The following is a 24,828-nucleotide window of genomic DNA, read 5'->3' as shown; positions in this document are numbered from 1 at the left end:
CAACTTAAACAGGATAAATGTACGTTGACAGCCATGCCTCACAGGTGGGCTTGGAACCCACGATCCCACTGAGCGGGCAATGACGGTTCATGCCTTACCGCGCAGCCACTGTGATCGACTTCGAGCTATGTAGTATGAGCTAATGAAAGCGTCGTTAACTAAACCGTAAATAAATAAATAAACAAAGATAATACATACAACAAACAACAAAATCAAACTCAACCGGCCAAATCGTAGTTTATGGAAGTAAACATAGGTGGAATGTTATTGTATTAGAAACGATTATAAATGTCACCAAAGTCACCAACATTCTGTACATATTTAATTCCATATTAAGAAGTCATTATGATATCACATAGCTCTGGATTTGATATAGTTCATTGAATATTCAGAAACTCTATTTACAGAGTTATATATGTTTATAAACTGAATTGTAGCTGATATTTTGTGTATGCATTGAAAAATATTATGTTGGCTGCAGTGGTTGTGGCCAGAAGGCAGTTTGTGGTGTGTGTATGTTGCTGGTGTCGAAAGTTTGTGTTTCGTATGTGAGATTTTAGGTTAATTACGTACTAATTGAGGCTAAAACCGTTGTTTTCTGTATTTATTGTGCCTATCCATTCATCATGGATGATATAGGAGCTGAAGTGAGTCAGAAAATACGGGTGAGTTTTTAATGATAGCAGATAAGTATATTCTTTTACTTTCACGCTCTTACAGACAGTAATGGTATAATGCAAGGCGACCCACAAAAATAACCTTACAGCATATAATGCCAGCTGACGGTACCATGACAACAAATTAAAAATGCGTAAATAGTCATGAGATCCGATTTGAGTTTGATTTTCCTGCAGCGAACCATCTGAATATGGTGACATGCGCACATTAGATTTCTTTGACACTACAACATATCGCTTTTGTAATACGAAGCGGGTTCCATTATGCGGCGCGAATTTTAAATTGGCGAAGATGCTTGGTCTGAACGAGGTTACACCTGAAATATGGTACAACGCGTTAGGTTAGGAATTTCGGTACGACTTTGATGTGTTACGCCATCATGTTTGGTACTTAGGCAGTTCCGCTGCTATGTTGGTAGGCCTTGTCGCCAACGTTTTTTTAGTAGGAACGTCTTAAAAGCACACATATAATATGGTAGATGTTTAGGGACGTTTTGGAGGAATATATTGCCATCATCTTCGTGGTCAAAGATTAAGACAACTTGCTTGACTTACTTTTCAGACTTGAAGCTGGAAGTAGGACTGTCTTTTGAAATGTAGTAAATTTCTACTGTGTCACATCCCAGAACATAATATTCCTAGTATCATACATAATTTGTTAGAAATGTCTGTAATCTGTCTTCATATAAAGTGTAGTATTTCCAGTTACATTTAGCCACCATGCTGAAGCATGTTTGGTAAAACTTAGGGACTGCAGCCACACGTTGTACATTGGATATACACTGCGGTTGTAAGACCCATAATTACATACATCACCATAGTATGGTGGCACAGAGTTAAACTCAAGACAAAGAAGGCAGACACGTTGAAATTGCAAAGGTTAGCTTGCTTGGGTATCACAGGAGCAATTTGAACTTCTTCAACAGCTGCACTGGAGATACTCCTTGGACTCCCCCCACTGCATCTACAGTTGGAGGCAAAGGCCAGGGCAGGAATCTACCATCTCCAGTGCAGTGATCAGTGGAAACCTAGATCCAATCGTTTCAGACATGCATACATAACTCAGGACATGAAAAAAGAGCCCATATTACAAATGGGGTCTGACAAAATGATACTGAGACATGTATATGAAAAAACCCTTCACAGTCAGATTTCCTGACAGGAGTGAATGGGAAGACGGGTTTCAGCCTGATAGAAAAGGGAGACTGATCTGGTATACAGATGGTTCCAAGATAAATAAGGGCACTGGAGCTGATGTGTACTGCTATGGCATGGGGCAGAAACTTAGTTTCAGCCTTGGGCAGTACATGACAATATTCCAGGCAGAAGTACGTATATGCCATTAAGCCATTTATTATGGAGAATTTAAGTAGGAACTACAGAAATAGGAACATCTACATTCTATCTGACAGCCAGGCTGCACTTAAAGTGCTTGACAAACACCAGACCAGGGAAGAGACCGTGAGAACCGCGGTCTCTGCGCTTGCGGATTTCTTATATTTTTCCTTCTACCCTGAAGATGGAGGCGATACGTTCCTCCGAAACGTCGGTTAACACCACACACACACACACGGTGCCAAATCCCAGAAGACTGCTTTCTTCATAGTCACCGCCATGAAAGCCTCAAATCTTACAAAGTAACTTCTGTGTCTGTATATTCAGTTTCAAGTGTTAGTTGTTGATCAGAGATATATTCTGTGTTGTACTAACTTGATTCTTTGTGATCAGTTAGTAAAATTCATTAAACTTATCAAGACAACAAGGTATAATTTATTCAGAAGGAAGTGGTGTATCTTCGGCCCCATATGACCCCCAGTTCAAATCATTCAGGTTTATGAACTGATCATGAAAACATACCTTCCTGATTTTGCACCAGTCCTGAAATCTCATCTGCTCTACCCTGACACATTTACAACATAAAACACCCACAGTCATCTCCCATAAACTTCAGACTTGAAGGTAAATCATTCCTGTCATAGTGCTTGCTGTGCCAATGAGCATCAGACACAAGTGCTGCTGCCAGACCTTTGGCAGAAGAAGGCATCTGAGTTCGAGAAAGTGTGGCAGCTGGTGTAAAGAATGATTCCAACCACACCGCTGCTATCACAGGCTAGACTGTGCTTTTACAGGTTGTTAGTGTCAAAACCAAATGCAAATTCTGCCATGACCAATTTTCATTCTGCAAAAAATTACATTACACAAGTTGCCAAAATCTGTTACCATTCGTACAATTAACTGAATTTCATCACTTTCTTGTCATGTTATAAACTTACATTATTACCTAAATACATATATTGACAGCACAAGATTTGTAGGACTGGGAATTTGTGCAGCAGGAAACAAGGCTTTTTTGTTTTGCGTGGAACCACTAGTACTTTTGTTTGGTCTCAAGGATTTTATTTTGGGGTTGGGAGAATAAGGGTTGAAAAGTTTTTCAGAAAATTTGGCTTTGTATTAACACATTGCAGACCGGTGGTTTAAACATTTAAATCACCCTGGGGACCAGCGTTTTTAAACCTACTACCCTAACTTGTGCACTGTTCACTTTAAAAATTAATATAAAATCTCCTAATTAATTTTATGAACTGAAATTTTTGGAGAATACTTACCAGAGCTCCTAGAAGTGCTTGCACGTGTGATATCTCTGGAAATTTTCCCCTTTGTGAAGAGACATTACGCAGAAGTTGCACATGTAGGCAGTTCTACTCTTCTTCTTGTGCTCTGCGCACACATGGCACTGCCTAGAAGGGTGTTTCTTCTTGCAATATTCACTCTTCACAATTTTCACGAGAATATGTTTCCACATATCACCCGAGAGTCGGCCAGGGGGGTCTACTTGAGGCCTCTGGCGGGTGCGAACAGATGGCCCCGGCTGCACTACGTCTGTGTCTGACGCAGGTACTGCCGCCACCGTGACGTCAGTAGCCCAAGCTTTTGCCAGTTTCAACAGAAATGCTTTGTATTTCAAAGTAGAATTTCTGTTCACCTTTTTGAAAACCGTAAATGAATTGAAAATTGCACAGTTTATAAGCCACAATGCAACTTTCTTCGTCCATTTTACTGTTTTCCTAGGAAGGGAATAATAGGCCAAGAACTGGTCGGCCCTATCAACTCCTTTCATGAACATATTATACTCGGAAATACAAAGAGGCTTCTTTACTTGCCCGTGTCGTCTTTGAACATCGACCATGCTCGAATTGTGAATAGTGGAAACCATATTCACAACGTGAGTATCCCTCCAGGACTGAAGAAGAATGTCCCCCTTCCGTCAAAGAAACTATCTCCAAAAAACAGTGACGCAACTTCAGACACGTCCGTTGGGTCCGATGGCATCTGCTTCACCCCCGGATCCCCAGTAAACTTTCCCAAAGTGGGGGTTTTGTCCACTTCATCCCATGTAGCTGTCCCGACACTCGCACTTTCAACGGAGCTCTCACTTTCACTTGACACATTTTGGGCAGCCCTGTGGCCCCCGTCACTGTCACTGTCACTGATAATGGCCTCGCTATCAGAAGACGAAGCAGTTGGCAAATCTGATAGCTCATCGGAGAACATATCTAATATTTCCTGTCCTCCGAGAGATCGCAACTGCTTTCGTCTCTGAGCCATGTTGAACTGGTAGCTGCGTGGTTCATACATGCAAGCTTGGATTAGAACAAAGCCAATTTTGTTTAGGTTGTGACAGGAAATGATGGTGGTGCTGGGTTGTCATGTAACATGGCCTTTGGAATGGGAAATTTACAGTCAAAACAGATTCTCAGTTAATATGTGCAGTGTGTTAGAAAAGGTGATAATAAAATCTATTCCTGTGTTTTTTGATTTGATGATCAAATAATGGTTAGATGCAAGGACTTGTAGATTGAGTATGGAAAGCAAGTGATAAGGAAACATCCAGAAAAATGGCTGGTAAGGAGGTTAATGTTAAAGTGAATCAGAGATATATACATTGTAAGGATCATATTTGGACCGAATGGATTGTGGGCTGCATGCTTTGTTACTAACCGTGCTGCTGACACCTCACTGACCTGTAAACGTAGAGTTGTCCCTGTGCATAAGCACCACACCATGGGAGTACAGTTCCAGACATGTTAACTTTAGGCCTAGGTGAGAAGAATGGTGATACTAATGAATGTGTTGTGTGTTTTCCAGAGTGCAATAAAAGCAAAACTGATGGAACTGGGGGCATATGTTGGTGAGTAAACTTGTTATTTGTTATTTGATGGTTTGAATGAAATTTGTGTTTACAGAACTCAGCAGTATAGACCAGACTAGTTTATTCATACCTACATCACAAGGCAAATAAAAGGTGACATTCGAGATTTTCACAGTAGTCAAGATTCTTATTACTGTCTTCTGGGTTATGGCACATGTCAGTCAGATAAGTACCCTGAAGATGAGGACAGCATGTTCCAGCGAAGTGTTGATCCCTGCCAGACAGACTACATGCCGTCATAACCCAGAAGCCTGATATAAATTATAGCAGCCACTTGACACTGCATAAGAGGCGTATGTGTGTCACAAATGCTTTAAGCCAAAGTTCATGGTTGTGTGATTTTCTTTGACATAGTGAACCATATTTTTAGTGTCATGTAGTGCGTAAACTGCATAAACTTACTCTTGCCCAACAAAAGTCAACTGCTTATGTGATTACTACCAAAGAGGTCTCCAGTTTGATTCTCTGCTAGGGCACTGCTCCCATGACCAAGTTTTCATATGTCTTTCCAGGAATACATCTTTATCCTGCTAGCTAGCTTCTAATGCATCATTTGTACAGTTCATAATAATGTTCGTATGTTTCAAGGGCAGTGTGTATAAAAGGACCTTCGAATGTACATTGAATGCCTGATTTACTTGGATATTGGGACATCCGTTCCTATGCCGTCACTTTCCATTTACCAATCCTCATTCGTCTTAGTTCGCCCTTCACATCTTGGAACCACCTCTTACTAGGTCTCCCTCTTCTACAAACTCCAAGGAGTTCACCATTCAATAAACATTTCAGAGTCCTCTCACTCTCCATGCATTTCACATGACCCAGCCAACTAAGCCTAAGAGATTTTGCATGTCTCACTATGTCCTGTCATTGAAGTAAACTATTAATATTTTATTTGGCTCTAACCCTCCGAACACTGTCTTCACAAACAGGACCATAGACTTTTCCTTATAATTTTCCTTTCAAATATTCAAAGAACATTTTCATCAAAAATGTTCCATGTCCAAGTTTCAGCAGCATAGGTAATTACCGGTCTTAATTAATGTTCTGTGCAATTTCATTTAGTTGATCTTGAAAGGATTGCACTTTTAAGAAGCTGACTATTAGCATAATAGGCTTTATTTCCTGTTATTATTCTCCTGTTTATTTCTTCTGATACTGTCCCTCTATTATTCAACAGGACTCCAAGGTATGTAAAATTTCTGACATTCTCAAAAGTACAAATATGTTTTTGGACATTATCCATTGTCCAAAAATTCAGTGTCACACACTTTATAATTCATGTTCATATTCGCTCCAGTAGTAATGACCAGTGGCATAGCTTGGTGGGGAACATCCTGAATGGTGTTCAATGATGTGATTTCATGTCCTCATTTCTAATGACAGATGAAGAACTGCCTGATTATATTATGGTAATGGTGGCAAACAAAAGGAGTCGCGAACAGATGGAAGATGATCTGCAGCTGTTTTTAGGGTCAAATACAGAAGAATTCACAAGCTGGCTACATCAGGTTCTCCAGAAGTTGCAGGAAGTTACTGTTGCAAGTTTAGGTAAGACATGTTTCCTTAACACAGTACATTTCAGAAATGAGGACACAAATACATCAAATATTGCATCGTTGTTTCAGCATTTGGTTGTGGGTGTTGGTGGGCTATGTCCATTGAAGTCCAAATAAATGGCGACAGCATTGTTAATGGGAAACCTGTTAAAATGATGTTATTGTAAATTAATTTACAGTGCAGTCTTATGGGGCACTTGTGGTTTCCTTGAAGAGTTTATTGGTTCTGTGAGAGGTATTGGATGCTTTCTGATATGTATATTAATTTGATACTAATTGCATGGATGTTAGTTCCTGAAAAGCTGATAGTTACCCGTTCCCCCACCCCAGTGTTCCTGTTATCCTAATACTTTTGGTTTTGAATAACCCATAGCCTTTCAGTTGGACATATTTAAAAAATTGTGTCTTAAACTCATTGTACACCTAGTCCACAATAACAGACAGGTCCCTTACTCCAGAAAAATTAATTTTCAGATAGACATCCTCCTAAACATGTCAGCTTAAGTTGCCTCATTTCCATACCTTTTGATCACCTCAGCATAATATCGGGCCATCTCGGCGAATTAAGAAAATATGCTGTGATAGCTGAGGCTCAAACAGTTACAGTCAATGAAAGGACATCACAGCCTTTTTGATAATGTTGTTTCTGAATCATCATGTTATGCCTATCTAGCATTTAATTCACATATTTACCTTATAAAACCTAACATAAATGCAAGAATATAAACAGAAATGTGTGAACCCAATGAAAACATTGTGCTTTGTGACATCTGGTTTTGTCTTTAAAATTGTAAACCATTAAATTTTTTTATCACCATTGAAATAAAGGCTTTGTTACACAGGCTGCTATGATTAGCTCTTCTCAGCGTACATCAGTCTAGAACACTTAATTGGATTCATATGGTCTCCATCTGGTAGCTCTCTAAAATTCCCAATTTTGTAAATATGAACCCTTTCTGGTTTCAAGCTGTGGAATTTTTACAGCGACAGGGTGTTTTATTTTCATTCTCTCGCACTGTATGTGGCTAACATTGGTACGACCCACATGTTACATAATGGCACAATGTAATCCAGTTTCTTCAGCTCATTTTCGCGACCTTCTGCATGACTATATCTGAGATTAGCAGAGTTTCNTTAATTTTTTATTTTTTTTTTTTTTTTTTTTTTTTTTTTTTTTTTTTTTGTTGCGAAATATAAAAAATAATATTTTGAATTTAAAATAAATTTCAGAAAGGAAGCGGAAATTTTCAACAGGTGATGGTGAGGGAGAGAATTTGAAGAAGGAGAAGCGCAAGAAATCTTCAGAAAGGAAGAAAGTTCGACGAGGTGGTGAACAAACAAGAGGGAAAGATGTCAGAGGTGATTCAGAGAATGTAAACCAAATATCAGGAAAGCATAAAGAATTAGAGAAAGTTACAAAGAGCCATTTAAATCAAAGTGTATCTCACAGTCAGGTTAGTGTTAAGGGCAGTGTAAACAGCAGTGAATGTGTAAGTAAATCACATGCAACAGCTGAAGTAGAACAGAGTGATATAATTACTTCGCTGTCACATAAATTTGGCACTACAAAGTCAGGTGACAGTGATTCTGAGTCATCACACATTGTTGGTTTGTCACACAGAAATGAGGGAACTTTGAAGTCCATAGAAGAGTCTGATGCATTATATTCAGGAAAATCTGGTTACAGAAAAGTTACTTTAGCTGGGAAAAACAGTACTTCCGGTAAAATTATTTGTAGTTCAGTGGAAGGAACTCAGAGTTCAGTGTTGAGTCCAGTGACAAACAGCAGCAGTGGGGCAGATGCTGCAAGCCAAGGTGCTGTGCACCTAGAGCCATTGTCCAGGCCCAAGATCGTCTTGATGCAAAGTGATGACGACGATGATGATGAAGACTTCATCAACATCAAAGCAGATGCTGAAGCAGGTAAACTATTTACACAGTCATTCTCATCACAAAATGTGCAGCCAATATATATTGTAGCTTCTCTTGTAGGGGTTTGTGAGTGTTACACTGCATGGAAAAATAAAAGTATCCCAGAATGATCACTGTGAAAACCTAGAGCATTGTGGTTTGTTCTAAATATCAATTTTTAAAGTAGTGCCATTTCAAGATAAAAACGATGTTAATTTAAATTTATCACTGCATGGAGTATTTCATAACAAAGTATTTTTTTACGGTGATGAGTTGTTAGCCACACGCCCAACCCCCAAGCTGGAGGGCCACCCCTTGTTGGCTTTCCGCGACTGCTTATTCAATATATAGATCGAAACCTGATTCAGGAGGAAATTAAGAGGAGATGGAACTCGGGTAATGCTTGCTACCATTCAGTCCAGAACCTTTTGTCTTCTCGTCTGTTGTCAAAAAACATAAAAATTAGAATATACAAAACTATAATTTTGCCTGTGGTTCTGTGTGGGTGTGAAACTTGGTCTATGACATTAAGAGAATAACATAGACTGAGGGTGTTTGAGAAGGGGGTGTTGAGGAGAATATTTGGACCGAAGAGAGATGAAATGACAGGAGGTTGGAGAAAATTGCATAATGAGGAGCTTCATAACTTGTACTGTTCTCCAAGTATAATTAGATTGATCAAGTCAAGGAGGATGAGGTAGGCAGGGCATGTAGCACTAATGGGGGAGACGAGGAATGCGTATAGGATATTGGTGGGAAAGCCAGAAGGAAAGAGACCTCTGGGAAGACCAAGGCGTAGGTGGGTGGACAATATTAAAATGGATCTTAGAGAGATAGGATGGTATGGATTGGATAGATCTGGCTCAAGATAGGGACCAGTGGAGGGCTCTTGTGAACATGGTAATGAACCTTCAGGTCCCATAGATTGCTGGGAAATTCTTGAGTAGCTGCAGAATTGGCAGCTCCTCCAGAAGGGCTCAGCTCCATGAGTAAGTAAGTAAGTAAGTAATGTGGTATTGCATGAGTTTCCTGTGTGTGTTGCCAGTATTTAATGGTTTATGTGTGTTCACATGGATCAAGAAAGAGCACAAGTTTTATTTGAAACCTCATCCAGACATTATTAAACTACCAGTGTTAAGACTGTCTCATGTTTGCAGAATGATTTTATAGAAGGGGAGGAGTATTTTTGCTTTGTCCTGCAGGTACACAATATGAAACTACTGTGATGGTGGAAAATTCAGTCTTGGTTTTTGCATTTCTGTCTGTGTGTATGTTGGACATATGTTATTCATGTTTGTTATTTAAGATTTGTCTGTTATAGGTCATTGCCTTGTAAATATGAACACTGTAGCTCCAAAATTGGGGCCCTTCAAATGGCCCCCTAAAGCGAAGTTGCAACTTCCTCAAACAAGGCTATAATGCTATGGATTAAATTTAATTAGTTTATGGAGACCATTGCCCCAAAAAGACATCCACTGGCTACCCTCCAGCTCCATATTGTGCCCTTACAGTTATAATGAACTTCTGTAACTCTAGTGAGTCAATTAGCCTGTTTATGTTCATTTCAGAAGAGTTACTGGATGCTGAGCTTCCAAAAGGAGCTCAAGAAACTATCGGCAGTGGCATGAAGAGCAGTACCACAGACTTAGGCAACAAGGGTGACAGCACTCTGACTGCTGTGGCTGAAGATAAGCAGAACACATCCAGTGTAGGAGGGCTTCAGCTGTCAGACAGGCTTGGTGCAAAAGTTACCACTGGATCAGTTTTAGACAGGCTTGGTGTTAGAAAAGTTACCCATGAAAGTAATTTGCCATTGATTCGCATTACAGATCGTTTGGGACATAAAATAATTCCTCCAGAGACAGACAAACATGGCAGTAGGAAAGTTATTTCAGTTAGATCTGAAGGTGTGACAAGACACACAGACTCAAGCCAAGAAGTGCCCACACTGGGTGGCAGAGTAGTGCCAGGTAACAGAAGAAGCATTTCGGTGATATCACAGTCAGAACGGTGTAATATATCCGTGGCACAAGTTGCACCCACAGCAGTGAAAGGAACATCTGGGCTGATGAATGTCAACGCAGAGACAGAACCGTTGGGACCAAGAGCAGTGCACAGGCCACTGGATGAAGACAGCATTACTGGCAGAGATCAGGTAAGATTGAAGAAGATGCTGATGGGAATGTTTAAACCTTTGGGAGAGGAATCAACACAGAACTCGAGAAAATTATGTAATAAAAACCTTCATAGTGTGTACTGTTTGCCCAGTATTGTAAAGTTGATTAAATCATGGAGAATGGGATGAGTGGGAACTTGCAGCACTCTTGGAGTAAACAAGAAAACCTGAAGAAAAGCCTACACGTAGGTTAGAGTTAATATTAAAATTTTATTTAAAAAAAATAGTAGGTGAATTGAATTCAACTGTCAGTGGAAGGTGGTTGTGAATACAGTGACCAACTTTGAGATTCCTTAACCAGCTGAATAATTGTCAGTTGTACTCCTGATGTATCTGTAGGTGCCTCGAAAACGGCCGCTGCTTTCAAGAGTAGTCGCCATGCGTAGAGATGCTGAAGAGGAAGAATATGATCCTGTGAACCCTGGTGTTGGATCACTGGCATCAGTTATTTGTGTGAAGCCTCGCCCCATAGTTCCCGCAGCTCTTCAGGCCAATAAGAATCTCATCCTGAAAGCCATGGCAGAGGCTCACAAGTCTGTTGCCAGTGCACCAAAACGTGTGGAACCTCATGAGGTAAGTTATATAGCCGTGGTTTCTGGGCTCTTGTTGGCAGGTGAAAGCGTGATAACATTGGGCATAACCTGCTTGTGTGATTTAATGTTCTCACAGTGGGGAGTGTTGAGATTGTGGTCTTCTGGAATTTGACACTATGTAGTCTGGGAGGCAAGTACCACTGTTCCTCAGGGTTGAGTTCAGCCCCGAAGATGATGACAATAGGCTCCTCCACAGCACTACTACCTGTCCACCATGCTACATGATGTCACATCCCAGAAGGCAGTAGACTTAGTAACCCATTTTGCATCTCAGAATCTGCTTTGTCATTATTTGTTTAGTTCTTGATTTTGAATTTGAATTTATTTATGGTACATAAATCTGAGTACAGGTTGACACCATATGATATGCAACAAGTTAAGTAGAAATACATAATAACTATACAATAACAGTTTTATTGTAGACTAGCTCTTTGTAATGGGCCCAACTGTGTAAGTCTATCCTGCCCCATCCACCTGAGGATGGAGACAAATCCAGTCTCCGAAACGTTGTGGTTTTTTGTCTTATATATACCAGATGATGGGTAGAGTCCAAAATAAGCCTAATAGTTTTGCTTGAAAAGTTAATAAGATTATAATACAGTATTAATATTGCCATGCTAATTGGATACATTCAGTAAAGTCTGCAAATAAGCAAAATGATACAGTAACATGCTTGGGAATGCACTTTAGCTTAGAATTGATACTAGTTACTGTTTGTTTACATTTAAATATTCAGCTGTGGAGTAGAAGGAGTGAGTAAGTAAGGAACATTTCAATGCTGTTTTAAATTGCTTAATATTACTGTTTGCTTTTTTGAGACTTTGAGGGGTGCTATTGAATGCTTTGAGGCCGAAGGAGTGAACTCCTTTATGATATAGAGATTGGTTTTGCTGAATGTTTGTGGAAGTTGGGTTTTTGCCTTGTATTTATGTTATGGATATCAGAATTTAAATTGTACGTGCTTCTGTTTTGTACCATGAATAACAGGAGTGAGAGTATGTACTGTGAGTGAAACTGTAATATTTTTAAGTTTTTAAATAAATCTCTGCAAGAATCTCTGTTCTTGCTTCATGTGATACTTCTAATTGCCCTCTTTTGCATTTTGAAGATTTTTGTGCTATCTCTAGAGGTTCCCAAGAATATTATTCCATATGACATAGCGGAGTGAAAGTTGGCATAGTAAACCATTTTCATTACTTCCTGAGGCTTGTAGGGTTTAATAGATCTGAGTGCTTAACAGGCTGCACTTAGCACATGTAGTACCTACTCCATATGTAATTTCCAAGACAGTGTACTATCTATAAGTAATCCAAGGAATTTTGTGTCATGTGCTTTAAAAATTGTATTATTACCATGGCTTACATCCAGGTTAATTTTGGGTCCATTTTTAGTTTTAAATCGTACGAGATTGGTTTTGTCGAAATGTAACGAAAGACTATTTGTCTCTGAGCCATTTATTTAAGTATTTGAATACGGTCATTATGTCACTTATAAAATCTGTGGGGTTAGAGTTGGTAAGTATCATACTAATATCATCCGCAAGCAGAATTTGTGTAGTTTATTCTAAGCAGATTTTGGTAAGTCATTATTCAGTGGCATTGTTTCAACTGAGGGATTGTGGAAGATTTGTTGAGATGAAGAGATGATTATGAATGGCAAATAGGAAGTCTTTGTTAGTCAGTAGATGTTTCCTATCCATTTAAAGATACCTGAAGAGGCAGAATTTCAGATATAAGTCATAAGTGTTACTGCTATGTGGCAGGTAACCTGCTCCTGATGGAAAATTAAAAAACAAGCATGATTGTAAAATGAATACAGTGAAACCCCCATTTAAGGCACAGATCAGTCTGGTTATTTNTCATTATGTCACTTATAAAATCTGTGGGGTTAGAGTTGGTAAGTATTATACTAATATCATCCGCAAGCAGAATTTGTGTAGTTTATTCTAAGCAGATTTTGGTAAGTCATTATTTAGTGGCATTGTTTCAACTGAGAGATTGTGGAAGATTTGTTGAGATGAAGAGATGATTATGAATGGCAAATAGGAAGTCTTTGTTAGTCAGTAGATGTTTCCTATCCATTTAAAGATACCTGAAGAGGCAGAATTTCAGATATAAGTCATAAGTGTTACTGCTATGTGGCAGGTAACCTGCTCCTGATGGAAAATTAAAAAACAAGCATGATTGTAAAATGAATACAGTGAAACCCCCATTTAAGGCACAGATCAGTCTGGTTATTTGTCACATGTCAACCAGTGAGGTATAAAAAAACCATGTAAGATGTCGTGGAATATGTGTGTACTTAGATTAGATTGTTTGACTCTTGTTTTTATTCAGTGATATGGAGGTATGTTAGTATAGACACCAGGGCAGAAACATTAATGTATAGGAGATTTATGGTTTTCATGGCTGTGAAGAATTGTCTGAAGAGGGAGGTTGTGTGGCTGTCTGAAATACTAGCTGAGAACACAGTGTCATAACACACAAGACCACAAAGAAACATAAATTGTTTCCGAATTTCTTATTTTAGCGTTCAGATGGCCTGTATACCAGGAAGTTTCGAGATAACAAAGGTAGTGATAAGATTGCTATCACTCTGCCTAACAGAAGAATGCAACCACGTAAGGATCTTCCTGTGATGGGTGAGTTGAAGAAATGCATTTACTATAGAAGCTCATTGTTGTTACAGTGTCATTACCATTGGCACCAAATGCTTATACCATGGAAGCTTTGTAGGATATGAAGTGGGCTTTATATCGTACATAGTGTGTAATGAAGAAGTGTAGTGTTGGTATAGTATTGTTACTTTCAGAAAAACCATCTGATATTGAACGAATAGTGATCCCAGTCAAGTTGGAGGCATCTAGGTCCATCTCAAGTGTCAACTTGCAGCAGAAAATTGTTATTCAGGTTTCTTCAGATAAACCTGCAGCACAGGAAAGTAAGTGCATTTTGTGCAGTTTAAAAGACAGGGATGTCTGATTTATAATGTGACACCTTCATTTTCTGTGTTACTGTTGCAGCTGTTCCTCCACCCGATATATTGCATTCTAAAGTCCCGGAGGAGAATGTCACAGGAGATGTAAATCCTGATTATGATGACGGAAGCACAAAATTATTGGAAGTCACTTCTGGCGTAGAAAGAGGGATGGAAGGGAAGGTTGAGGCCCATGATGATGCCAAGAGGTCAGTTGTCAGTGGATCCTGGTCCAAGGATCCTCCTGTACAGGTGGAGTCTGTCAGGTAATTCACTGTGTAGTGTGGAGACTTCCTTAGTTTCCCATTACTTGTGTCTGTGCACTTAATATTTTAATCAGTTATGTTAATATTATTTCAACTGCAGAGGTTAAACACTATAAGAATATGAGTGGTGAGTAATAAAGGACTGCCACTTCTACCCCAAAGATGGAGGCAGTAGTTTTGTGCAATATGTTGTTACCCTCATGTGAAAAACTACATGATGGCATAACCCATTATTTTCATTTCATGCATCCTGTTATATTATTATATACAATTCTTTATTAAGTCCATCACAACACAACAACAATACATTTTTCAAGGCTAAATTAGCTTTGCTACATGTTTCGGCTATTCATAGCCATCATCAGGCAAATACACGATCATCATGTTTACACACTAGTGAACTGCGATTGCGTAATGAGTCTGGATACTTGACAGTTATCATATTATAAAACAAGAGTTTTGCCATACAATAAGGTTAAATCTATTCACTTATTGCAGCTACAAATCAGTTTCTTAACTTCTTCAGTGATGCTCATTTTGTATTGAACTCTAGAGAGAAAAATAAGTCATGAAATTTTGTAGCATCAGAGCAACATAACTCTTTTGTTGACAAAGTTAATTTGGAATTGAATGTATTATTGTGCTGTGTTACACTGTGAAGCATCTGAAGTTATCTGTCCATGTAGTCATAATGTATGTTCATTTCAGACAGAATTGTGTTCTTATGTCTAATTACACATAGAGACAGCTACACATCTGACAGCTTCTTAAGAAGGGCTCAGCTCCATGAAGTTAGATGCATGGGAGAGTTCTGTCTTCTAGTATCTTCAAAAGCAGCATTGTGGGGACCTCAGATCATACAGAGAGATATGTCCCTTCAGTTTGGTAGCATTAGAGCATTTATAAGAAACTGTCTCATCTAATTTCATTCTGTGTATATGATTTAAGTCTCCACTTCTTAAACTGACAGTGATACTTTATTTCAGTTTACCAGAGGTTTCTCGGTCTGAAAGTCCTCAATTTGTAGTGACACTCGATGGTCTGGATCCTTCAATATTTCATGCCCATTCTCAAACAAAGCAGCAGACATCTTCTGTCATTATGAACAGCCCAAATACAGACTCTGAATCATCAGCAGTTGAATATGAAGACAGCGAAGTAAACAGGACTGAAGAGGTGCAGAGAGAGAAGAGACCGGCATCACCAATATTGTATCAGAAGTCATCCAGCCCTGATGCTACAGGTATTCTTTGTTTTGAGATTTTTGAATTGGTTTGTTGGACTATCACACAAAAGAAGAAACAACATTCAGAAGTGGGAAAATTGGATTTTCCTTTTCTTTTTGGATTTGAACATAGAAATTTAACTCTGAAATGATAGCATTAGGAATGTAAAGATTTATGGCTGCTTAGGGGAAGCAGAGACTGGAGCATTCATTAAGCATTCTATTTCTCTTGAATTTCAGTAATTCAGTTCAGTTCTTTACAGAAATATGCTTTAAAATACATGAAAAGTAGTCATTATAAAGTGAATAAAGTGTAACAATTTTCGTGTTCATGTGGAAATAGATGCAGTTTTTATAGGTAAACATTGCCTGGTGCAGTTCCAACACACACAGAGGTATCCTTTAATTTTGATATAGACTGGGAATCAGGGTGGGCTGGAGTAAGAGATCTAAATCAGGTACTTGAATATTTGGATGAGATCAAGAAGAGTGTAGCAACAGTCATTTTACAGGCTACATAGAACTAAATAATGATAAAAAATGCAAAACAAGGCCTCCAACAGCCATAACATAACTGTAAATAATTAGAGAGTGTTTTCCAACAACAGTAACAAATAAAATGAGATCCATCATAAAATTAGAAAGATAACTGTGCAGAAACTCATTGGTTGGTTGGTAGCTCTATGTGGTCATTCCTCATTCCTGGCAAAAAAAACTGACGTACTCTTATTTTAAACATGCAGTACAAATTATATGGCTACTATCATAAATAAGAATATTAATTTCTTTATACCAAATAAGGATTTTGTTTAGAAATAAGGGTATTCAATTATACCAGCAGATCTGTTGCTTTGCTGCGCAAGAGTCCGCCATATTGGCCTACATGTTACAGACCTCGAAACTGAGTTTCTGTAAAAATTTTGTATCATTGTAATATAGTATTGTGACATGTTGCGCAACAGAGAACCCCTCCCTACCCAGCAGCAACGTGGCAACTCAGGCCACAGTGACATGGCGAATGAGTCAGCGCTCCCCTCCACACGGCAACGTAACGCGCAACGCGCGGTGACGTAAGACGGCGCGAGGTAATAGCGTTGCTAGGCCATACGCAAACATGGTGACGCGTCACCGCTTCCTACTGTGACGTGGCACGCAACAGGCAACAGTGAACAGAATAAAAGCCGGCTGAGCGGTAAGCATGAGAGAGTTGAAATGTGGCATCGCCGAGTTCAGTAGTAGTTGAGCCAGTGTGTTATCAAGAGTTCTCAAGGCAGCAGCCTGCAAGTTGAGTTGGAATACAGCAGCCGTCGCGGAAAGAAGAACCGGACGTGTGTGTAACTGTGTAATTGGGAGTGTGTGAGACAGAGAGACTTGTAGATAGAGTGAACTGATTTGCGCATAAGGTTATAAATCATGAAACCCCGCAACAGTGTAAACAGATTAATGCAATTAGGGTTATAAAGTGTGAAACCCCGCAACTGTGTAATAATTAATTGTAGCCGTTATTTGTAGGTTGTTGAATAAACCAATTAACAATCTCTACGGCGTCTTCAGTGACAAGACATGTTACAGTATTCTAGTCTGTTATTTGTGTGAGTGAATTGAGGTTTATTAAATCTGGATTATTAATTACTGGAATTGTAAGTGTACTCCGATTTCACAGTGAAGTGCATCAAAAAGTGATTTAGAGTGAAATGCATCACAATTTTGTTTTTCCCCTTCATTTCTTTTTCCCAAAGTGTTGAATATAAAAACTAATATTATTAGTCAGATAATCTGTTACTGTATTCGTTTCGTGATATACAAGTGAAATGCACAGGAATTTGAGATTTTAACTCCTGACAATCGAATCTGTACAGTGAGTCACCCTAAAAGAATTTGTTCTAATTGTGGTTTTGAAGTTTCATTAATAGCATCTAGTAAATAAGGAATATATTATTAATATTCATAGCCATAATGATGTCTGGTACAAATAGCCCTTCTGGTAAATGTGGAGCTTGTCACTAATGGCCTAATTTGTACAGACTATGGCTACTGCCTCCACTTAAACTGTGCAAGCACTAGCCCCAGTTCACCATACAGGAGTAAGCCATGGTATTGTATCCCATGTAAGTACCAGAAACATGTGAACCAACAGGAGGAGAGAATCAGGCACCTGGAAAAAGAAGTAAAGGCAGCCAGATAGGAAATCTGTAAGCTGAGAGGAGAGAATGTCAGCAGTAACTTCATGCAGCAGGGTAATTCAGGAAATTGGAAAAACCCAAAAAATTCCAAGTCCAGGTTCCATAGGTTCTCTGAAAATGATGCTAGAAACAGATGCAATGGAATTGGATCAGCAAACCCCAGTTTTGTTGAAGCATAAAGGCAGGGAACTAAAATCTAGCACAATGAGGACAGAGAAAAATAAAAATAAAAGAAAGATCTTGTTACTGGGAAGTAGTCATGGTATGGAAATTGGCCCCATGCTTCAAGAAAACCTGGGAACTAAATTTTCCATATGTAACATTTCCAAACCAAATGCTCCTCTTGCAAAGGTTGTTGAGGATCTAGGGAAGCTTGGTAAAGGCCTTTTTTTTTTCCTGTGGCGCTACAGCCCCAATTTGGGCCTAGGCCTACCTCCATGAAACTCTCCGTTTCACTTCGGTTTACTAGATCTTACACATACGGTAGGACTCCTTGGGCGAGTGATGAGCTCGTCGCAAGGCCTCTACCTGTAGACAAACACAGAAGAACGCACACAAACATCCATGCCCTGAGTGGGATTCGAACCCACGATCTCGGTTTCCGAGCGAGCGAAGACAGTGCATGTTGGTAAAGGCCTTACCAAGATCATATTATTATAGTGGGAGGGCCAGGAAAGATCCTGGATAGAAACTATCATTATTCAATTGAAAATGATCTCAACTACATTGCAGAGAGGACATCAAACACCAATGTGGGATTTGTCAGCCTCTTTGAGAGGCATGACAAGCCATGGATGAATGGGAGAGTTAGGAGCATGAATCTAAGGCTTGATCAGGCCCTGATGGGTCATGACATGTCTCACATTGGTGTCACTAACACATCATCAATTGCGAAGGAAGATTACACAATGCATGGCCTGCACCTGAGCTCTCAAGGCAAGAAGAGGCTCACGCAGCTTATTGCTGAGAGGGTTGTTGGTGGTCATGCATCAGGTATAAGCAGTATTCCTGTTATAACCAATGCTAGGGTGTCTCCTTTTTTAGATTTAATTCAAAAGCACCAAGATGCCTATCATATATTAAATGCAGTCCAGCAGTCTTGGAAATTCACAGACAAACTGCAGAAAAATTAAATTCAATAAATATCTTTCACCAAAATATCAGAGGCTTGAGAAGCAAAATTGAAGAATTACTGCACTCTTTTGAAATAGACAACATAAATCCTCACATATTATGTTTAAGTGAACATCTCATGGTTGAACAGGAATTGCTGTTCCTCTCAATGCATGGTTACCTGTTAGGCTCAAGTTTTTGCCAGAAGAGCCTACAGAGGGGAGGAGTGTATATTTTTGTTAAGACTGATCTACATATCAGTAAAATTGATATTCCTCATCATTGTACAGAGCAAAACTGTGAAATCTGTGCAATACAGCTAGTAACTAAAACATTTCACATAATTATATCAAGCCTGTACAGAGCCCCTTCAGGAGAGGTTAATGAATTTCTAAGGAGACTAGATGCAACTTTAAAATATCTGTACAATCCAAAGTCTGAGTTTATAATCTGTGGAGACATAAACATAAACTATTTAAATGAAAGCAGAAAAAAAAACAAGTAAACTGTTTAATAAGGACATAACAACCTCTCACACACACAGTGAATTTCGCAACAAGAGTTCAAAATTCCTCAAGCACAGACATTGATAATATCTTTATAGATAATGCAAGGTTAAGCTCTTCTTGTACATCTCCTGTAGTCAACGGCCTCTCTTACAGTAAATAATATTATTGAGGAAGTAAATTCAGCACCCTTGAAACAGAGAACCAGAAAAATAAACAGTGAAACCATTGCTCATTTTCAACATCTATTAGAAAATGAAACATGGGAACCTGTTTTCAAAGATAAGGATACAAATTATAAGTTTAACTCCTTTTTTTATATATTTTTATAAATATCTTTGAAGCCAGTTTTCCTACGCAAAATAAAAGTAAGTAGAATAAAAAACCACTGGATTACACAAGGAATAAAAATATCTTGTAAACATAAAAGGTGTCTGTATGTAGACAGCAGGAGCAGTAATAATCCCTACATGAGAGCATACTACATAAGGTATTGCAAAATCCTGAGTAGAGTTATAAAAGAGGCTAAAAGGCAGCATTGCTGCAGGCTTATACCGGCATCAAATGATCAGATAAAAACAGCCTGGAATATAATAAAACAGGAAACAGGAAAATCACATCTGACTGACCAGATTCTATCTCTCCTTATAAATGATGAAAAAGTCGAGGACCCAGGAGAAANCAGTGAAACCATTGCTCATTTTCAACATCTATTAGAAAATGAAACATGGGAACCTGTTTTCAAAGATAAGGATACAAATTATAAGTTTAACTCCTTTTTTTATATATTTTTATAAATATCTTTGAAGCCAGTTTTCCTATGCAAAATAAAAGTAAGTAGAATAAAAAACCACTGGATTACACAAGGAATAAAAATATCTTGTAAACATAAAAGGTGTCTGTATGTAGACAGCAGGAGCAGTAATAATCCCTACATGAGAGCATACTACATAAGGTATTGCAAAATCCTGAGTAGAGTTATAAAAGAGGCTAAAAGGCAGCATTGCTGCAGGCTTATACCGGCATCAAATGATCAGATAAAAACAGCCTGGAATATAATAAAACAGGAAACAGGAAAATCACATCTGACTGACCAGATTCTATCTCTCCTTATAAATGATGAAAAAGTCGAGGACCCAGGAGAAATTGCAGATGCCTTCAATACTTCTTTTCTAACAATTACAGAAAATCTAAACTTGCATTAGGAAGTGGGAGATAATGTCATTTCATTTTTAAGAGAGGCATTTCCTAGAAAATTCCCTGGTTTTAAAACCATTCCAATCACTGAAAAGTTTGTGCATCTCTAATCAGTAGTCCATTAACACATCTGTAATCACTCACTATTAACAGGAATATTTCCTGATCGTCTTTAAGATTTCAGTAGTAAGACCACTACATAAAAAAGGGGACAAGACTAGTATATCAAACTACAGGCCAATTTCACTGCTAACTATTGTACGTTCTCTATAGTACTTGAAAAAGTTATGCACAGTAGGTTAAGCCATTATTTTCAGAGTAACAATATACTAGTCCCAGAACAGTTTGGCTTTAGGAAAGGAATTTCCATTGAAAATGCAGCCTTTAAGTTAACAGATGGTGTGTTGAAATCTATTAAGCAAAAAATGCATGTTGGTGGAATATTCTGTGACTGGGCAAAGGCTTTTGACTGTGTAAATCATGAAATTTTAGTAACTAAATTACGTGTTTTTTTTTTTTTCATTCAAGGAACAACGTTAGGTTAGTTCAGATCCTACCTAACAGATAGAAAACAAAAGATTGAAATGAAATCATCAAATTCAATCCAAAATACCTACTGAAACTGGGGAATAATAAAACATGGAGTTCCGCAAGGGTCAATTTTGGGGCCTTTGCTTTTCATAATTTATATAAAAACCTCCCCCCTACACTAAGGACCTCGTCAATACCTATAATATTTGCAGATGACACTAGTGTTATAATTTCTGGTAAAAAATTAGATGATTTCTGCATGTTATCAAGCAAGGTTCTTTCACAAATGAGTAAATGGTTTTCTGCAAACAAGCTGTCCCTGAACCTAGAAAAACAAATGTAATAAAATGTATAACAAAAACTCACCACACTATCGGTTAAACATAGAAGATAATGTTAAATATATTGAAGAGGGAGTAAAAACAAATTTCCTTGGCTTGCAAATTGATAATCACTTAAACTGGAAAAACCATATTGATCAGTTGATTCCAAAGTTAAGTAGAGCATGTTATGCAGTTAGATTCATGTTACATATTGGTAACATTGACACTCTCAAATCAATCTGTTTTGCTTATTTTCACTCTTTAATGAAGTATGGAGTAATTTTCTGGGTGTAATTCATCTGACATTAAAAAGTATTTAAATTGCAAAAGAAAATTGTTAGAATCATGATGGGTGTCAAATCGCATAGAGATCTATTTAAGAGACGACAGATCTTAACTTTGCCTTGTGAATATATATATTCATTAATAAACTTCATTACAAATAACAAAGAACATTTTCAGACAAATGCGGATGTACACAGTGTTAACACAAGACACAAACACTGTCTTCATAAACCAATTGCTAATCTCTCGTGCTTTCAGAAAAGTGCATTTTATGCTGGGATCAACATTTTTAATAACCTGCCATCTGATTTCAAAGGTCTTATGAATTAAAAGGCATGATTTAAAATAGCGCTGAAACGATACTTAAATAAACATTCATTCTACTCTGTTGATGAATACCTATTGTCTAGAAAATAACCAATGTATCTTTAAATAGCCCTGTGTGTAGTCACTGTGTACTCTTGGTTTCTCTTGTGTGAGAACTCCATTGGGTCTCTGCATATGTTTTGTATTTATATGACATATTCCACATCCTACAGTCATTCTGACTAACTTTGGATCCATGGAATGGAATGTAATGTAATATGGTCCTGTAGGGGCATGGAGATGGATATGAATCACAATCTATAGAACACTGAAGAAGAAGGCTAGTGAAACAGTGGGCTGGACAAGTAGATGAAGTATGCATGTGGAATATTCCTGAGGAAACCTCTAGGAATGTACCCACTTGGAAGGACAAGGGAAATTGGAGCAGGATACTGATGACCATTTTGTGAAGATGTTTCTCATACCACATAAATGTGTATAACTTACCTAATTGAAGATAACCGTCTTCAGGAATTTGTAGCTATATATTTTGGTATGTTTGGTAAATGGATGCCATTTTTTAGGAATCTGCTGCATGTGTCTTCACACATCTGCCATCCTGAAGTTGGAGGTAGTAGATTCCTTTGAAACATTATTGCCTATTTACCAAATTACACAGTATCTTCATACTCACCACTGTGATCGCCTAAAACCATATGCCCATAATTCAGTTTGACATATTTTGTCGGGAACATTTTTTGATGCACTGAGATATAGATTTAAGTTCCTTACATGGTCTGAAAGTGAGTCTTAGTATGACATGTCACTGTAATGTGTGTGTGTGTGTGTGTGTGTGTGAGAGAGAAAGAGATTAACATTTGTTTGAAGTGAAAAAGCTAAATAGTTCCATTCAGTGTGACTGGTTAAGATTGTCTTATTTCAATTATTCACGCCCTTACATGTTTCTGTGGTCTTCAGAGACCATCTTCAGAGGAACACCTTTTACATCAATACAGTTAGAAGCCACTATTACAGTACATGTTCTAAAAGTTAAAATATATACATACAATATAAATAATATACAATTGGCTGTAAAATCTAAAGTTTTTAAATCAAATTTGTATGGAGTCCTAATGTGGGGTTTCACATAAAGTAATATTCCAGTACAGACCATTTTAAATTGCATCATAAGCTTGAAAATAGTGATAGTATTAAATTTCATGAAAATGGAGTCTCACGTACATCTCACTGGATGCACAGTACATCCATCTCCCCCTTATTATTTCCTTGCCCTTCAGGAGCCCAAGTACCAATGAAAACAACCCCCTCCCCCTGGAAAAGTGCAGTCCCTGCTTAAGCTGACAGTTGCTGTTCTTCCTCTCTTTGAATGAACTGGGGCTAAATTCGGCAAACACTTTGATGCCTGAACTGCCCATGCACACTTTCTTGTCTTGAGAGTATTGCATGTTGTGAACACAGGCTTCTCATTTCCATAGGTGGTGTGAAGCAGAAGATAAGTGAGAGATGCAAATATTGGCCAGCCTGTAGGTCAGGAGACAAGTGCAGTTACTCGCACCCAACTGTTCCTTGCAAGTGAGTGTTCATACATGATGTTGAGATTTGTCTCTTCCTTCAACATATTCAGTAAATATGTGAATAATTTATGGATCTTATAAATTTGTATGATTGTGCCTGGGAGAAGTATCCTTAACAAAATTTCAGATGTCAGAAATTCCAAAATGTGATTGCAGGAAGAAAGCTGCTTTTGCTGTTGTCTGTGTTGTGTGATGATTTATGTTTCCTTATTTGTCTGTTTTTAGATCTTTTCCTAATTGCAAATTTGGTGACAAATGCTTGTACATCCATCCAAACTGCAAGTTTGATGCTTCATGTACACGAAGAGACTGTCCTTTCACACATGCTAGTCCTCGTAATGTGAGCAGCGCCTCTCCTGCAGGTAATCTGTGGTCTTATGCTTTGGAAAGTAAGGTTAACATGGCATGACAGTGAACTCCATCTTCAGAAGTTGATAACTGCTTACCTGCTCAACAAGTTTCCCAGCATTTTTTAAACCCACAATTTCATTACCATTTTCACAGCAGCCTGACACTGGACTGTATTCTCACCACATCCAGGCACCCTGTGTTACCCTCATGTCTCTAGGTTTCCAAAATGGTCTCTTTCCATCAGGTTTTCACGCTAATATTTTACTTAAATTTCTCATTGCATTCATACATACTGCATGACTTGCCCATCATGTCCTTTTGATTTTATCATCCTAATAATGTGTGGTAGAAACTATGATTTTTACTTTCCTCATTATGCAGATCTAACCTCACAGGAGTGGTTAAATTATAAAATGAGTTTATATGCATTTTTTTATTTCACCAAGTGTTAGGTGATTGAAGTGAACTGATAATGGAAATTCCCAAGGATGACGATCATGTATGAGATGACTATACTTGCCGATACCTCAGTTTCAGGAATTTCTGTTGATGATTCCAAAATACCAAGGATTTTTTAATGCTACCCAGCAAGTTTTTTTATTGCTCTAGTGCAGTGCTGTCCAACATTCTTATGTACTTGGGGCACATTCACTCTATGGAGGTGCGGGCGCCACCACACTACTACTACTACTGCTACTACTACTACTACTACTCCTACTACTACTACTACTTAATACTACTATTTCTACTACTTATACTACTACTACTACTACTACTTAATACTACTATTTCTACTACTTATACTACTACTACTACTAATAATAATAATAATAATAATAATA

The 24,828-nt window shown here is 38.2% G+C and overlaps 1 protein-coding gene across 1 annotated transcript in view; it reads left to right on the top strand.

Moving 5' to 3' along the window:
* The first annotated feature begins 465 nt into the window (after positions 1–465).
* The window catches only part of LOC111871001 (zinc finger CCCH domain-containing protein 14), a 27,863-nt gene continuing 3,500 nt past the window's right edge, over positions 466–24,828 (top strand). Inside the window, exons 1-12 of the mRNA XM_023863712.2 lie at positions 466–665; positions 4,827–4,869; positions 6,277–6,441; positions 7,680–8,372; positions 9,929–10,515; positions 10,876–11,109; positions 13,659–13,770; positions 13,941–14,069; positions 14,152–14,371; positions 15,358–15,614; positions 23,537–23,633; positions 23,861–23,997. Coding sequence (XP_023719480.1) covers positions 627–665; positions 4,827–4,869; positions 6,277–6,441; positions 7,680–8,372; positions 9,929–10,515; positions 10,876–11,109; positions 13,659–13,770; positions 13,941–14,069; positions 14,152–14,371; positions 15,358–15,614; positions 23,537–23,633; positions 23,861–23,997 — 2,713 coding nt within the window. The 5' untranslated portion in view covers positions 466–626. The remainder of the gene's footprint in view (positions 666–4,826; positions 4,870–6,276; positions 6,442–7,679; positions 8,373–9,928; positions 10,516–10,875; positions 11,110–13,658; positions 13,771–13,940; positions 14,070–14,151; positions 14,372–15,357; positions 15,615–23,536; positions 23,634–23,860; positions 23,998–24,828) is intronic.

This window comes from Cryptotermes secundus, unplaced genomic scaffold (genome assembly GCF_002891405.2).
Source record: "Cryptotermes secundus unplaced genomic scaffold, Csec_1.0 scaffold101, whole genome shotgun sequence".
Classification (NCBI taxonomy): Eukaryota; Metazoa; Arthropoda; class Insecta; order Blattodea; family Kalotermitidae; genus Cryptotermes; species Cryptotermes secundus.
This window is presented reverse-complemented; position numbering and strand designations above follow the sequence as displayed.